Source organism: Ceratotherium simum, chromosome 37 (genome assembly GCF_057802395.1).
Source record: "Ceratotherium simum simum isolate JZ-2026a chromosome 37, ASM5780239v1, whole genome shotgun sequence".
Lineage (NCBI taxonomy): Eukaryota > Metazoa > Chordata > Mammalia > Perissodactyla > Rhinocerotidae > Ceratotherium > Ceratotherium simum.
The window spans coordinates 4,223,658-4,239,669 of NC_141936.1; the positions used below are offsets into that span (position 1 = coordinate 4,223,658).

Genomic DNA, 16,012 nt, shown 5'->3' on the forward strand with positions numbered 1-16,012 from the left:
TTAAAATAATGACACATCAGGGCCGGCTCCGTGGCTTGGCGGTTAAGTGCGCGCACTCTGATGCTGGCGGCCCGGGTTCGGATCCCGGGCATGCCCCAGGCACCACTTCTCCGTCCAACGCGAGGCCGAGTCCCACGTACAGCAACTAGAAGGATGTGAACCTATGGCATGCAACTATCTACTGGGGCTTTGGGGGGAAAAAATGAGTAAATAAAATCTTTAAAAAAAAAAAAATAAAATAATGACACATCATACACTGAAGTGCTCTTATTGATGATGATGTAATTACCCCCAAATTACCAAGCTATATGTAGCGTGATCCCATTTGTACATATGATTATATACTGTCTGTAACATACGTCAGAAAGTTAACGGGGATCCTCTCTGGGTGGACAGATAATGGATGATTAATATTCTATTTTTGCATAGCTATTTTTTCTCAATTGCGTGCAAAGTATAACAAATGACATAAAAAGAAGAGTGGTCGGTGGGAGATCAGGTGTCACCTGTTGTATCTCTGGCTCTCTTCCTTCTGGAAACATGACAGGACAGCCCTTATTTACCCTCTTTGCGGCTGGTCGTGGCCACGTTACTTGATTTGGTTATGTTACCAATAATGTGTGAGCGAACATGACACGCATCACTTCCAGGAGGAAACTGGAGTCAAGGAGTTAAAAGCCGAGTTCCTTTCTCCTGCTTCAGCACACCGTTTCCTCCAACCAACACACGATCGACATGCCACGGAGCAGCGTGAGACCCGGGGACTGTGTGACACCACAGCCAGGCCACCCTCTGTGCACCAAGGCCCTACTCCTCCTCTGGGCATCCCCATCATCCTGAGGGGATCACCACTCCCGCATCACCAGCCTGGCTCATCACTATTTCTGTGTCTGTCTCCCGGGACACAGCTGCCTGACTCCTCATCTCTAGCCTGCAGTGTCTACACAGAGCCCAGCACATTTTAGGAGCCCGTTAAATGTCACTAAATCACTTCAGCCAATTTCTAGGATTGAGAGAGATTACGAGGCAGGCTTGTGGCTGTGAGGTAAAGTTCAGGGAAAAAAGGACAAAGAACCAAAGGAAATTTTGAATTTTAGCTGCTGGGGTGTAGGAATGTGTGTACAGGGGAAGAATAGCAAATAGGTGTTTTCTTTCTTTTAAAAGTTTATTCTAAAACAATGATCTACTTTACTGATTAAAAGATTTTCAGAGTCACAATCTTAATAACAGACCTAATTGCAGGAATTATAAGTGTTAGGGGTTTAAAAAAAAGTCCTTATGAAGTACAGCAATCATAAAAGTTATGGTATAAAAGCACGAGAACCCTGAAAGAGCTCCACAAAGCCCTCTCAGGCTGACCTTCTAAAACCTGGCTGTGTCTCCTCACCCAAATGAAACACAAATCCGCTGCATGACCTCTACCCCAAATGCCCGAACCTATCAGTTTTCAGTTGCTGATTTAATTTTCTATTTCATAGTTTATAGGGGGCAGAGAGAATGCCAACCTTTGGGCAAGTGCATAGTGCATACCTGGAGGGGCAGGCCCTTGCCAAGCACTGGGAATACCACGTAATTAAGACACTCCCAGACTCCTCCTTCAGGGAGCTGACAGTCTAGTGGAAAGAGATGCTAAGGAGGACTATGTAAGTACAGTCGTACTTCGCTTAACGATGGGGATAATGTTCTGAGAAATGCGTCATTAGGTGATTTCATTGTTGGCGAACATCATAGAGTGTACTTACACAAACCTAGACAGTATAGTCTACTACACACCTAGGCTACATGGTACTAATCTTACGGGACCACCGTCGTATATGCGGTCTGAAGTTGACCGAAACATCGTTATGTGGTACATGATGTAAAGATTAACTGTAAAAAAGGTCAAGGCAACTACTTCTGCATCGATTAAGCACATCTCATGGTTTCCTGGGGACGGTGTCACCCTCTACTCCTTGCCATGAGCTCGTGACACTCACTGGCCTGTCAGTGAGCCAGCTGCACCACCTTAGCCTGAATGAGAGGCCAGAGAGCAGGGAGTGGAAGGGGTCCTAACAACAGCAGGGTAGGGTCTGGCCTCTCGGTACTTCCCAGTTGGACAACGTGGGTTTTATTCCTAATGAAATCAGACCATCTCATCATTTAGAAATTTTCCAAAGGAGACAGAAACTAAAATATAAAAATGTAAAGTCATTGTAAGTCACCAATTAATACAGGAAATGTGTCTTTCAGGCTCAGTGGTTGTCTATCCTCTGTTTATTCCATTTCCCACCTCTCTGTTTCTTGAAGAAGTTACACAGGGATGGGACAGTATGACCAACACTGTCTCACTACAAAGTGGCCACCAAGTGCTGCAGGAAGGGCACACGCTGGGAAGCTGGGCAGCTCTGGACAAGAATCAGCTTCAGCAACTGAGCCATCTAGACTGACAAAGCTAAGTAGTAAGTTCTTAACTACCTTCCGGAGCCTAACTTACTGATGTGTGAAGAAATGAGTACCAACGTCACCCACGGAATGACTGGACAATGACATAAGATAAAGCAAGTGGAAGCACCTGCACAGAGGAGCTCTAAACAAAAATCTGTTCCTTCCTTGGTATTTTCTCATGTTTTCATCTCTTCCCGTACCGGGAACAAGACAATTTGCTACTAAACGATACTTGATGTCACTGGAACAGTTGTTCTCAGACTCCTCACGGCTTGTTCAAGAAGTTTCTCAGCTTATGCTGAACTCCTCCCAAGCCATCCTCCTTCCCCAAAACTCGCTGATTTTCCGAAAAGACTGTGTCACAAACTCACCACCCTTTAATTTTCACACTCTTTTGATGAGTAATGCATAGAGATGGCATATGCCCAGATAATTACAGGCTGGAATTTTAAGTACTGTATGTCTGGTTGTTTCCAGAAACCATCAAAATAGCCCCCGAATTCTAAGCATCTGTCCTTAAACCAAACCTCTCAAGCTGCCTCTCACCTGAGGGAGAACACTGTTCTGTCAAGCCAGGTTTCTCAGTGTGTGATCAGGGAAATGTGGGAAGTCTCAGCAGGTGGCTGGATGGATGGATAGACAAAGACCTGACATGCATATTTTCCTGTCTTTGCTTAAAAATTAAATTTCTTTTTTGTTTTTCTTGGATTGCCAACTCTTCCCCATCTTCATAAAGTACATTCAAAAAGAACTTTTAATGTAGTAGCCCAGTAAAGATCAATTTCCACAGATAAGGTTTGGCTTCAAACCTACACTGAACAGTACCCTGGTGATGGGGACAGATAATTCCACTTGTCAGACAGTAGGGAGCAGTTACTGCAGGCAAAGTGATGGGGCACACGGTGTCCCCAGTACTCACTGCCTCAGGTGAACAAGAGACTTCATTTTGCCATTGGATTTTTCTTTCCTATTTGATAGGCCTGGAGAAGGTTCGGAGACACCTGGGGGAAACAGCTATATAGATATATATAATAAGGAAGCAAAGCTGTCCATGTTCCCACCCCGAGAATTCAGGACTGGGAGGGACTGCATGTCTCAGTGGGCACACCGCACCCTCTCCAGCACCCACTGCAGGGCTGGGGGTTGTTGTTCACAATCTCCCATGGTTTCCACTGCCAGAGTGAAAACGCCCAACAACCCAGAAATCTGAGTTTTCTCATTCCTCCCCCAGTATCCCCGACCCCGACTCTCCACTTGAGTCGACCTGGTCAATCTACCACACACAGGTGGCCAGTTCTTATTTCCATACTTGTTGACACAGTTCCAGAGACTTCCACGTCATCCTGAACACCCTCCCTGGTTGTGGGCCAGGCCAAATCAGGACCATTCCAGTTCTATTTCTCCTTCAAAGCTTAACCGGCCTGACCACTTTCCAAAGGGACCCTCTCTTTTCCTTCTTTGAATTCCCATAAATTAGTTTCCTATCATTGATCAATATCTCTATTGTCTGCTACTTACCACTGCTGTCATTTTATGATCCCTTTCTACACTTTCTCTCACCTTCCTAACTGGTCAGTAAGTTCCTCAAAAGCAAAGACAGAATGTCATAGTAGTTGGTATAATTATTACCTAGAAGGGTCCCTGAGGGATTAACATGTAGCTGTGGGTATAAATTAGTTCCAGTTTAAAATTACAAGTCATTTTCTTTTCTAAAATTCTAAAATACACATTTTATACACTTCTGGAATTTCGGTGTTATACCATAAACAAAACTATAGCTTTAAATAAAATGCTTTCTTCTTCAGTGCCAGAATTTAACAAATAAGATTGACATGAAACACACGGGCAGCTCCCAAGAAAGGTGCTCACCTCGTCACAGTTACTCCGCCCTTGGCAGAACTGTACTCCCAGTGTAGACCGCCTGTCACGTGGTACTCACAAATATTTGTTGAAAAAATGAACCTCTTTACTGAAACTCTTTTAAATACTGCTGATGAGTGACATTAACCACAGAAATACTAGTCATTTTGTGCTCAGGCCAAAGACAGGGCGGGTAACACGTGCACACAATGCGGGGGCAGGGCTGGGCCCCGTGACGGCGACTGGCCACGGGAAGGGGAAGCATGGGCTCAAACGGAGGCTACTCACCACCATGTTGTACGCATCAGGAACTTCAGTTTCAAACTGAAATTTTCCACCCTGGTAGTAACCCTCATCTATCAAAAAACACAAAACAAAACAAAAAATCCTTTAAATTAAAAAAAAAAGGAAACAAAAAGCAAACACTATGTTAGGAAACGGCAAATACAGAGAATGAAGAGTTTAAAAATAGGACTGCAGGGTTCCTTGGTTACTTCACCAGATCCTGCCCCCGACATGATTAATACAAATCAGCTCCACCTGGCCCGCCTGCTGTCCACTCATGGGCCGGGGCCCTCAGGGAAGGGTAGGCATCCTTCTAGATGACTGCTCCTTCTCCTCCTCAGTCTCTTGGAGCACTCGACCTGCACTGCCCCGCTCTCACCTCGGCCCCACCCTTTTCCGCACTGCAGCACCGGTGTATTCCCTCAAACACACCTCACAACAGGCACTCGCCCCGTTTAAGCTACTTGCTCATCTGTTTGCTGTGGCCTCCCCACGAGAATGTCAGTTCCAAGGGGGAGGTGGACCAGCGTCAACTGCTGTATTCCCAGTGCCTGGCACATGGCTTCTATTATGCATCAAACATGCACTGAGCACGGACCCTCTGCCGGGCACTGCTCCAGGCCGTGGGGACACAGCAGTGAACCAGACAGACAAAAGTGCTGCCTCAGGGAGTGTGCCCAGTCAATAGTTGTGGGCTGGCTGGCTGGCTGAGCCTCAGTGCAGCCTGCAGAACAGAGCAGGCACTGGCATAGGCGCTGACAGGCATGCAGGAGGATGTCCGTGGTTGGAGCGGCACCGCCATGCCACCCCTCAGGTCTGCAGACCCCACAGCACAGTCCCAACTTCCTTGATTGTGCCTCCTGCCTCTGCCTCTTCTAGAGCCAGCCAGCAGATGAGCCGCCCCGCAGGTGAACTTGGTTCTGCATTGTAAGCACGCTGGTGCTGCCGTCAGCAGAGGGGGGGCTCCAGCACGAATGGGCTTGAGCCTGGAAATGCCCCCAGGAATTAAATGACTCCAAACTTCACAATTTGACAAAATTAACACCATCTTTAAAATAAAGATTCAACTTCCCCCAAAATATTTATCACCATGAACAAATCAGCAATAGTACATCTTATCACTTCCCTCAGCTTCTTACATAAAAGGAACATTTAATAGTAGGTGGTTAGTCTCGAATCATCACTAAAAAAAATTTTTAAGAGTTTTGAGATTGCATAAACATTTAAGTTATCCGGCAGCTAAAACTGGCATTCCCTGGACCCCAACGTTTTTATGCGTTGCCAGTGTGACAGAAGAGAAATACTATTTCTCTTTTATTTTACATTCATCTGATGAATGCTAGCAAGGCTGAAATTTATTTCACATTATTGGTCATTTGTATTTTTTCCTGTAAGAACTGAATGGTTAATGTTCTTGAACTCTTTTATTACCGAGGTATTCATCTTTTAACTACCAATATAAAAAAGTTCTTAAGAAGATTAACTTTTGCCTTTTACAATTGTTAAACAATGTTTCTTACTCTGCTGTTTGCCTTTTGATTTTGTTGTTCAACTGGCTTTCATTTTTAAGAAGCCAGTCTCTCTTTCTGTGGTTTCTGTCTTTGGTATTATGTTTAAAAAGGTCTTTCCCAATGAGGATTATCAAAAAATTTTATTTTACATTTTCTCCTAGTAATCTTAGTTTCCTGTATTTCATAAGCTCATTCATTCATCTACAGTTTATTATACAGAATAAGGTGGTGTATTTTTTCTAATTGCTTGTCTAACCATCCTACAGCATTTACTAGTCTATCCTTACCGCACTTATTTGATACATCTATTTCTAGTGCTTATAAACACACTTGGATTAGTGACTGACGGTATTAAATTATTTTGGGGGGGGGAAATTAACTCTGGATATAAGAACTTTTCATATAAGTGGCACTGTAGGTAGAAAACACTCAGAGCACACCGTTGTTCACACAGGCTCTGTGGACACTGGTCTCTGATATTCTGTATTGATCACCGTGCCACGGCAATCTATCATCAGGCTCCTCATACCAGGCGGTGCTCTACGGATCATTACCACATTATCACAGCTTTCGGCTGTCAGCGCTCCATCTTCCCTGCTCTGCTCTTCATCCTCAAGGCTGTGCTCTGGCCATTCCATCCGCCACACGACATTTCTTCTCCAGTTGGCCTTCCATTTCACTGATCATATAGTTTCAACTCCACTGCCTACCCTGTGTCAACGAAACTGTGATTTGGTCTAATATGGTATTGACCTTACCATATTCTTCTGTCCTAGTCAAATTCTCATTTAATAATGATTAGAATTCGATCATCTCTGAACTCAATGACCATAGAGAGCAGGCTGTTCTAATTCTTTTTTCTATCTCATGAAGCAAATCTCCTTCAGGAAGATGACCTGCTTCTGAGCCAGTGCTTCTTTTTCCCTCGTCTAAGCCACATAGTTTTTGGACCTTATCCAGTTTGCTTATTCATTACTGAATTGGCCAGAAACTCCATAGTCCAACTTAAAAAGCAGCTGGGAAGCAGATCAGACTGAGATGAAACCCAACGGCATCTCTCATTTACTGTGCTTTTCTCAATGAAGACCCCAGTTGAAGAATTCTCGCTGATCCACTTCTGGGTCTGGCTCTCAAGCTTGCACTGCGCAGGGTGGAGAGTGGAGAAAGGGCTGCTCAACTCCGGAGCCAGCAGGCAGAGGGTTCACTTGGGGTGTCTGTAACCCAGTGTGCACCATGGCCCAGAGCACCACATCCAAGGCTAGGACAGGCCAACTATGTCACCCTCCATGGCTGCTGTGGCTGAAAACATCCTGCTGCTCATATAACTGGGTATTCAAGTACAACAATGAAATGCAGCAAGAGAAAGTTCCTGGCACCCAGCTCTCCATCAGCTAGCCTGTCCTCACCCTCCAGGGTTACAATGAGAGGAACCACTTCCCTCCACTTGTACCCTGGAGCCCACTCCTGCCTGCCTTCCAGGAACCATACACCAGTGTCTTCCAGCCAGGTTACGGAGATCCCTGGGAGGACAGACTGTCCAAAGGGTATGTGGGCACAAACAGCTTTAAGAGAATCCATTTCTAATGGCCAGTGTCCACATGTGCTCTGTCCTAAAATGAACCTGCCTGACAGTGTTCCTGAGCTCAAGGAGTCATGCAGCTGTCCCTTCCCACCTGTCCTTTCCAACCTTTCTCCCACTTGTAAAAGAAGGCCTACTACTCATCTACCCTCTTACTGTGATGCACTGCCCTACGTAAACAAATCTCAGAGGACAAAAGGACCATGTGATGCACTCGTCACAGTAAAGCTCCTTGAACTGAGGCATTACAGTAGGGTTGTGCTGTTCCCTATCTTACATCCATTTCTGTTAAGGGCAAAGCTTGGCGTTATAAATAAGATATCCTGGTTCATGTTGGAATGTCTTGAATTCAAACATACTCTGGAGTCTGATGGTAGCGATGATTAAAATTTCATTTAGTAACTTCAATCCCTAGACTACTGTACAAGAATGTGTCACCCCATGAGAGGCAAGCAAAGAGGGTGCCAATAAGCAACAGGTGACCAGCTCCACGCCTCACCTTCACTAGGAATTAAACTCAGGAGTGAGATGGCTGTCAGAGGCACATCTCCGAGGTGAAAAGGGAAGTAAGACTTCGCCCGATAGAGAGTCTGCCTGCTGACTAGTTTGACAATTAGAACTGGTTCTGCCTATTAATGCATACGGCAGCTATTTCCAATAAATGGAATGATCTAAATCTGTAGCTTCAAGCTTTTGAGGAAAATATAATGTGCTAAGTGTTTAATATATTGGTAAGGGTATGATGAAATTAAAAATGTCACAATTTTACTCTTTCTGGGTACTTCAGGCAAAACAAGGTACTTCCAAGTGAAGAGAGGCAGGTATGGTTAGCAGTCAGTTGACAGGTCTTGGAGAGTGGTTTTGGTTCTTGCTTCAGAAACTGGAACGCAAAGGAACTCTAATGACTGGGTTTGTAAAGCCTTTTCCAAGTCAGGTCATTTCCAATTCTCTGCTTTCAACAAAATGGAAGAAGGAAACTCATCTAGGGCCGGCCCCGTGGCTTAGCGGTTAAGTGCTCGAGCTCCGCTGCTGGCAGCCCGGGTTCGGATCCCGGCGTGCGCACCGACAGACTGCTTCTCTGGCCATGCTGAGGCCGCGTCCCACATACAGCAACTAGAAGAATGTGCAGCTATAACACACAACTATCTACTGCAGCTTTGGGGGAAAAAAAATAAATAAATAAAATTATATTAAAAAAAAAAAACTCATCTAGTCGTCAGCTGAAAGATCATGAAAATATCTTAAATAATTTTTGGCCTCTGACTTTGAAGTCCAAAGACAGAATGACACAGCTGTAAGAAAACACCTTCCCTGCCCATCTACTTATTTATGTGAACAAGCAGATCTCATTGTCTACATCTACAAAGACAAAAGGAAGGAAGAAAACTGATATTGAATGCTTCTTTCTAGTGCAAAGTAATATTTATTCACAAACACATCAACTAAATCAGAGAAAAATGTTAATGTAACCCCATCATTCTCGGATACATTTCAGATGAAATGCTATTTTATGTTTAATAACCATCAAAGCTTGCAACACACTGTTGAAGTCATTACTCATTCAACAGATATTTGATGAGTGCCTATGAGGTGGCAGGCACTATTCTAGGAACCAGTGACACATCAGCGCCACCCTCCTGCCCTTATGAAGCTTACATTCTAGTGGGAGGGAGACAAAAGAAGTAATTATATAGTAGCAGGTGAAACGAGCTAAGGGAGGAGGAGGTGGGAAGGGTTGCAGTTTTAAACACGGTGGCTAGAGAGAGCGAAAGCTTGAAGAAGGAAGACATCAGAGTGAAGAACACTCCAGGCAGGGGAAGCCAGGTGAGGCCCACGAGAGGGCTTGGTGTGTTCAGGGAACACTGCAAGGCCAGACAGCGAGGCAGGGGAAGGAGGAGCTGAGGCCAAGAGGTAACAGGCCCGACCTTGCAGGCCACCATAAGTGTGCTGGCTTTTATTCAGAGTGAGGCTCGGAGCCACCAGAGGGGTCTCAATGGAGGAGGGACAGGATCATGTAAACAGATCACAGAGCCAGAGCCTCTTCAAGGCTATTTGTTACAATAATAATCCAGGGGAGAGATCATGCTGGTTGAGACCAGGGTGGGAACAGCTGAAGTGGAAATATCTTGATGGTAGCACACCAGGATTTGCTGACAGATTAGGCATGGGGCAGGGAAGAAAGGAGCCAAAGAGCTAGGATCTTTGACCCTGCGATGGAAAGGGCAGAGTTGCCACCGCAAAGATAAAAAGACTGCAGAGGACAAAAGTGCACAAAAGTGCACATCAGACACATTAATTTGAGATTTCATGTCAAGATCATGCTGGAGTGCGGGGGCAAGGTCGGAGCTGGGTGAGAGCAGTTTGGGAGCTGCTCAGTGTACAGAAACATTCAGATTTCATGAGCTGGCAAGGTCCCTGGGGACCTGACCGTGGAGGTCCAAGGAGAGGATGAAGCCTTTCAGGGACTCCTAGTTAGAGGGTCGGGATTCGGGGCAGGAGGGGGAGCCAGCCACAAAGGAGGAAACCAGGAGCCAGGAGCTGGTACAAACAATAACTGCAACAAATGTTGAAAAGAAAATGCTTAACATCTACGAATCTTAAATTAAAGGAACTTTTAAAATAATTAAATATATATAGTTACAGAACAGTATGAGAGGGTGACAAAATACTTATAAGCAGAAAAATGTTTACATTAGGATAAAGTTCGATGGGACAAGTGGAATAAAAATATGAGTGTTTTTTTGGAAAAAGCAACAATGAATATTTTCCAACCACTGAAGTAGAGTTTGTTCATATTTTTAAAAATACGCACAATGGTGGGTGTATCCATGGTATTTAGATTCTACTGGAAACATTTTAAAAAGCAATATAATACTTTTATTTTTAAATGTCAATATTTACAGCACACTGGAAATTACACTCTATGCAAATTTTCAACTTAAAAGGCAGGAAAAATACATTCCCTGCCAAGATGAACTTGTAGATCAGGGCTGGCAAACTTCTTCTGTAAAGGGCCAGACAGTAAGTATTTCAGGCTTTGGGCCACAGGTCTCTGTCACATATTCTGTTTTACTTAATTAATTTATTTTTTTTTTATAGTCCTTTAAAAATGTAAAAACCACAAGCTTGAGGGCTGCACAAAAACTGGCCCAGGGTGGGATCTGGCTCACAGGCCTAGTTGGCCCACCCCAACATTAAAATATATGAAGACAAAACTGTGCAACACTGACCACACATGAAGTTGGTTCATTTAAGAGGAAAAGCTGGTGTGGGTTGAATTATTCAGGGAAAGCTTGGCAGGTGTGCCATTAGGTAAGACCTGAAAGTAAGGACGACAACCACCACAATAATAAGCACGCAGACACGTGGAGCAGGGACGTATGCTATGCACACAGTCACTCACCCAGTCAGTGGGACGGGCACAACACTACTGCTTTAGAGAAGAAACTCAGGCACATGGATTAACTAACATAGCTAGTAGGTGGCAGAGCCACTTCAAATCAGGCTGTCTAGCTGGGATCTGACGATGGGCAGGGTAAGGGAAGACAAAGAGGAGAAGGAGAGGGAGAGAGACAGTGTAGATGAGGAAGGCAGACTGGGAGCAGAGCAGAAGGCAGGAATAAATGAGCCAGCTACAGCAGACTGTAAGGACTGGAGCCACGCCAGGGAGGAGGGTAGGGCAGTGAGGAGCCTCTGGGCAGGCCTGGGGGTGGAGGGCAGGGCAGTGGCAGTGGGCAGGTGCTCAGCTGTGACACGGGGGACGGGAAGCCAACATGGAGCTGCAGACAGACACTAAGTCAGCTGTTATAGAGAGGTGCTGAGATTTAGAGGAAACCATGTACACAATGAAGAAAGAAATGGAAAAAATAAAAAAAGAACCAAACAGAACATCAATAGCTAAAAAACATAATATCTGAAATGAAAACTTCACTGGATGAGCTTCACAGTAAATCAGACACTGCAGGAATAGAAATTATCCACAATGAAGCACAGAAAGAAAACTGAATAAAACCTTGTGACCCAATGGAGGTATAATTTATATGCAGAGGTAATATATATGTAAGAGATATTAATATATATAATTGGAGTCCCAGAAAGGAGTTATAGAAAAAATATTTAAAGAAATGTTGGTCAAACTATTTTTAAATTTGATGAAAACTATAACACACAGATCCAAAAAGCTCAATAAACCCAAAATGAGATAAAACAGAACACCAAATCAAAGCACATCATAATCACACTGCTGAAAACTGTGATAAAGAGACAACCTTAAAAGCAGCCAGAGAATAAAATGCACATCCCATAAAGCAGAACGAAGAATTACCACTAACTTCTTATAAGAAAAAAATACAAGTCAGACGGCAGCAGAACGATATCCTTAAAATGCTGAAATTGTCAACTTAAGAATTCAATATTCAGCAAAGCTGGCAGAATTCATCAGCAGCAAATTTGCACTACAAAAAAAATCCAAGGATGTTCTGCAGGCACAAGGAAAAGAACAGATGGAAACTCAGATCTACAGAAAGGAATGAAGATCATAAATGGTAAGTATGTTGATAAATATATAAAGAAAATAGACTGTTTAAAGCAAAGATAATAACAATGCATTCTGGGTTATAACATATGTAAAGTAAATGAGAACTATAAAGTAAAGGTTGGGAGGGTAAAATGGAAATACACTATTATCTGTCCAAACTTCCATCTTAAGAACTAGAAAAAGCAAGCAAATTAAACTGAAAACCAGCAGAAGGAAGGAAATAACAAAGATATGAGTAGAAAACAAAAAATATTACTGGAAAATCAATGAGACCAAAAGCCAGTTCTCTGCTGAGATCAACTAAATTGATAATCCTCTAGCTAATCTGATCAAGACAAAAAGAAAACATAAATTTTCAATACCAGGAATTAAAGAGGGGATATCAACACAGACTCGATAGACCTTGATAAGAAAATATTAAGAGCAATCTTATAACAATAAACTTGAAAATGTGGGATGATATGAACAAACTCCTTGAAAGACACAAAGCTCACTCAAGAATAAATAACCTAAATGGCGCTATATCTATTAAAGAAATTGTATTCATACTTAAAACCTTACCACAAAAATAAAACAAAACAACAACAACAAAATTCCAGACCCAGGTGGTTTCACGGTTAAGTCTACCATTAATAAAGAATTAATACTAATTCTACATAAACTTTTTTCCAGGAAATAGAAGAGAACACTTCCCCATTCATTCTGGGAGGAGAAGGGAGGAGGAGAAACTAGACCCTTATCTTGCACCATATGCAAAAATTAACTCAAAATGGATCACAGACCTACCTGTAAAACCTAAAGCTATAAAACTACTTTAAAAAAATAGGAGGAAATCTTTGTATTTCTCAAAGATTTCTTAAGACAAAAAAAGCACAACTACTTATTTTAGTTTTGAATTGTTGCTATAATAAATTACCACGTACTCAAGTGGCTTAGACAATACAAATTTATTATCTTCTGTGGGTTAGAAGTCCAAAAGGGGTCTCACTGGGCTAAAATCAAAGAGTTGTCAGGGCTTCATTCCTATCTGGTGGCTCTAGGGAAAATCCACTTCCTTCATTTTCCAGCTTCAAGAGGCCACCCATACTCCTTGGCTCACGGCCCCTTCCTCCATCTTCAAAGTCAGCAATGGCCAGTGGAAATAATAATACATGCAACAACAGAGATGAATCTCGAAAGCAATGTGCTAAGTGAAAGAAGCCATATACAAAATGCTACATACTGTTCGGGTCCATTTATATGACATTCTGGAAAAGGCAATACGATAGGGACAGGAATTAGATCAGTGACTGCCAGGGGCTGGGGGTGAGGAGAAGAGACTGACTACAAAGGGGCTGAGGGAACTTTCTGAGCTGATGGAAACATTCTATATCTCAACTGTGCTGGTGGTTACACGACTGACTGTGTGTGTCTGTCAAAATGCAGAGAACTGTATACCTAAGAATGGTGAATTTACCGTCTGTAAATCATACCTCACTAAACATGATTTTTGAAAAAGATAAAGAGAAAGCCTATGCCACATAAAAGGCACTATCGGGTGGTACAGGAAACTGAAAGAGTGCCGGCAATTTTTACAATGCCGAAAAGCTTAACATTTAAACAGCATGTCATTTTTGGATATTTTATACACATTCTGTATGTTTTTACTGATGACCATCAGAACATATTTTTAACCATGGTAATAAATGGCTTTTAAAACGATAAGTCAGACATTTAAATTCATACTCACTCCAGGAAGCCTGAGCGTCCCACGAGAGAGTTTGCCAAAGTTATATGCGAAGCAGAGGGCAGAAATCAGTGTAAGCACAGTGTGTGTTGGATGACGAGTCACCTACTCAGTAGGATGGTAAGCCAAGAAGCATCATATATATCAACCGAGCTCTTGGAAAGACCAAGAAAAGAGTAGTGAATGTTTTCCTAACAAAAGTTAGCTGCTGCTAAGGCAGATGAGTGTCTTAAGAGCTCACATTGCATTTCTATTACACATAAAAAGAGAAGAATTGCCATCTGTATTTCTAGGGTTATTTGAAAAAAACGACTCCACCAGGAAAGTCTGTTTCTCTTCAAATTTATCCTCTTGTAATGGTTATCTCCACATTAAAGTTAAAAGTAAATCTAGAAAGAACCAGGGATGAGCAGACATTCTGTGTGTCTGAAACCTTGACATATTAACAGTAAACTATACATAAACTACTACAGGATCGGGATGCCGGTCAAGCCAAAAGGCCTGCTTCAGTGCTCTGCTCCATTTCCACATCCTTTAAAATCTCCATGATTATGGAAATGTTGTTCCAAAATGTTCATGTGTGGAACCAAACCTGTGTTTCAGGCTTACCAACAATATTCTTAGCTCAGAAATTGGGATCTTACTTTATTTCACATTTAGAAACTCTTCTTTCTACAACTCCAAAGCTCTGAAACAATGCTAAGAATGACCTCTAACCAAATATAATGGGGTAACAGATAAATCAATGTAAGCTGTACCTTACTGTCATGCACCAGTTAGGGAGTTTTTATAAATTAAATGTTCAAATTAAGAAAACACGAATAATCCAATCAACACATTTAAAAACAAATTTAAATGAATATACATATATATACAAGATTTACAATGTAGCTATAGAATTCCTAATCAGAATTTTTATATATATATAACATTAATAAAAGGATGTTAGCCATTAAAAAAAAACCTCACAAATCTAATAAAGGACTTATATCCAGCTATATAAAGCTTACAACTCAATAATAACAGGACAAGCAATCCAACTTTTAAATGGGCAAAATATGTGAATAGACACTTGAACAAAGACAGACAGCAAACAAGCACAGGAAAAGATGCTCAACATCATTAGTCATTAGGTAAACGCAAATTAAAGTCACAATGACATAGATACATACCTACTAGAGTGGCTAAAATTGAAAAGATGGACAATACCAGTTGTCTGCAAGAATGTGAGGTAAATGGAATTCTCATTCATTGCTAGCAGGAATGAAAAATAGTACTTTCACTTTGGAAAACAGCACAGCAGTGTTTTATCAAGTTAGACTTACTCTTACCACATGATCCAGTAATTCTACTTCCAGAAGAAATAAAAACGTATGGGAAAACAAATACCTGCAAGCAAAAGTATATAGCAGCTTTATGCATAATGGCACCCAAGTGGAAATACCACAACGGTTCATCAACTGTGCATGGATAAATAAACTGGTATACACCCATACAACAGAACAGAACTCTCCAAGAAAAAGACACAGAAAACTGATTAATGCAACAACATGGGTGAAACTCAAAGCATTACGTAAAATATAACCTAGACCTCAAACAATTGCTTTAGAAATTCTAATTGCTTTAGAAAACGTCTTTTAAATCAGTGATCTAAGTTTCCACCTTAAGAAGGCAGAAAAAGAAAAGCAAATTAAACCCAAAGTATAAGGAAGGAAATAATAAAGATCAGAAGAGAAATCAATGAAATGGACAAACAATTGAGAAAAACAAAAGCCAGTTCTTTGCAAAGATCAACTGGATAAACCTCAAGCTAACATGATCAAGAAAAAAAGAGAAGAAACCAAATTACCAGTATCAGGAACGAAAAAGGGAACATCAGTACAGATCCTACAGACATTAGCAGAATAATAAGAGAATTCTTTTTGAATTCGGAACAACTTTTATATCAATAAATTCTACAACTTAGGTAAAATGGACAAATTCCTTGAAAGAAAAAAATTATCAAAGCCAACTTAAGAAACAAAACAGATGAATAACCCTACATCTATGAAATAAACTGAATTCATAAATAAAAACTTTCCCAGCAAGAA

At 41.9% G+C, this 16,012-nt stretch overlaps 1 protein-coding gene across 2 annotated transcripts in view; it reads right to left on the bottom strand.

Moving 5' to 3' along the window:
• The window catches only part of UBE2F (ubiquitin conjugating enzyme E2 F (putative)), a 56,611-nt gene that overhangs the window by 17,214 nt on the left and 23,385 nt on the right, over positions 1 to 16,012 (bottom strand). For both annotated transcript variants that reach the window (XM_087424638.1, XM_087424637.1), the window contains exon 5: positions 4,573 to 4,640. In XM_087424638.1, coding sequence (XP_087280764.1) covers positions 4,573 to 4,640 — 68 coding nt within the window. The remainder of the gene's footprint in view (positions 1 to 4,572; positions 4,641 to 16,012) is intronic.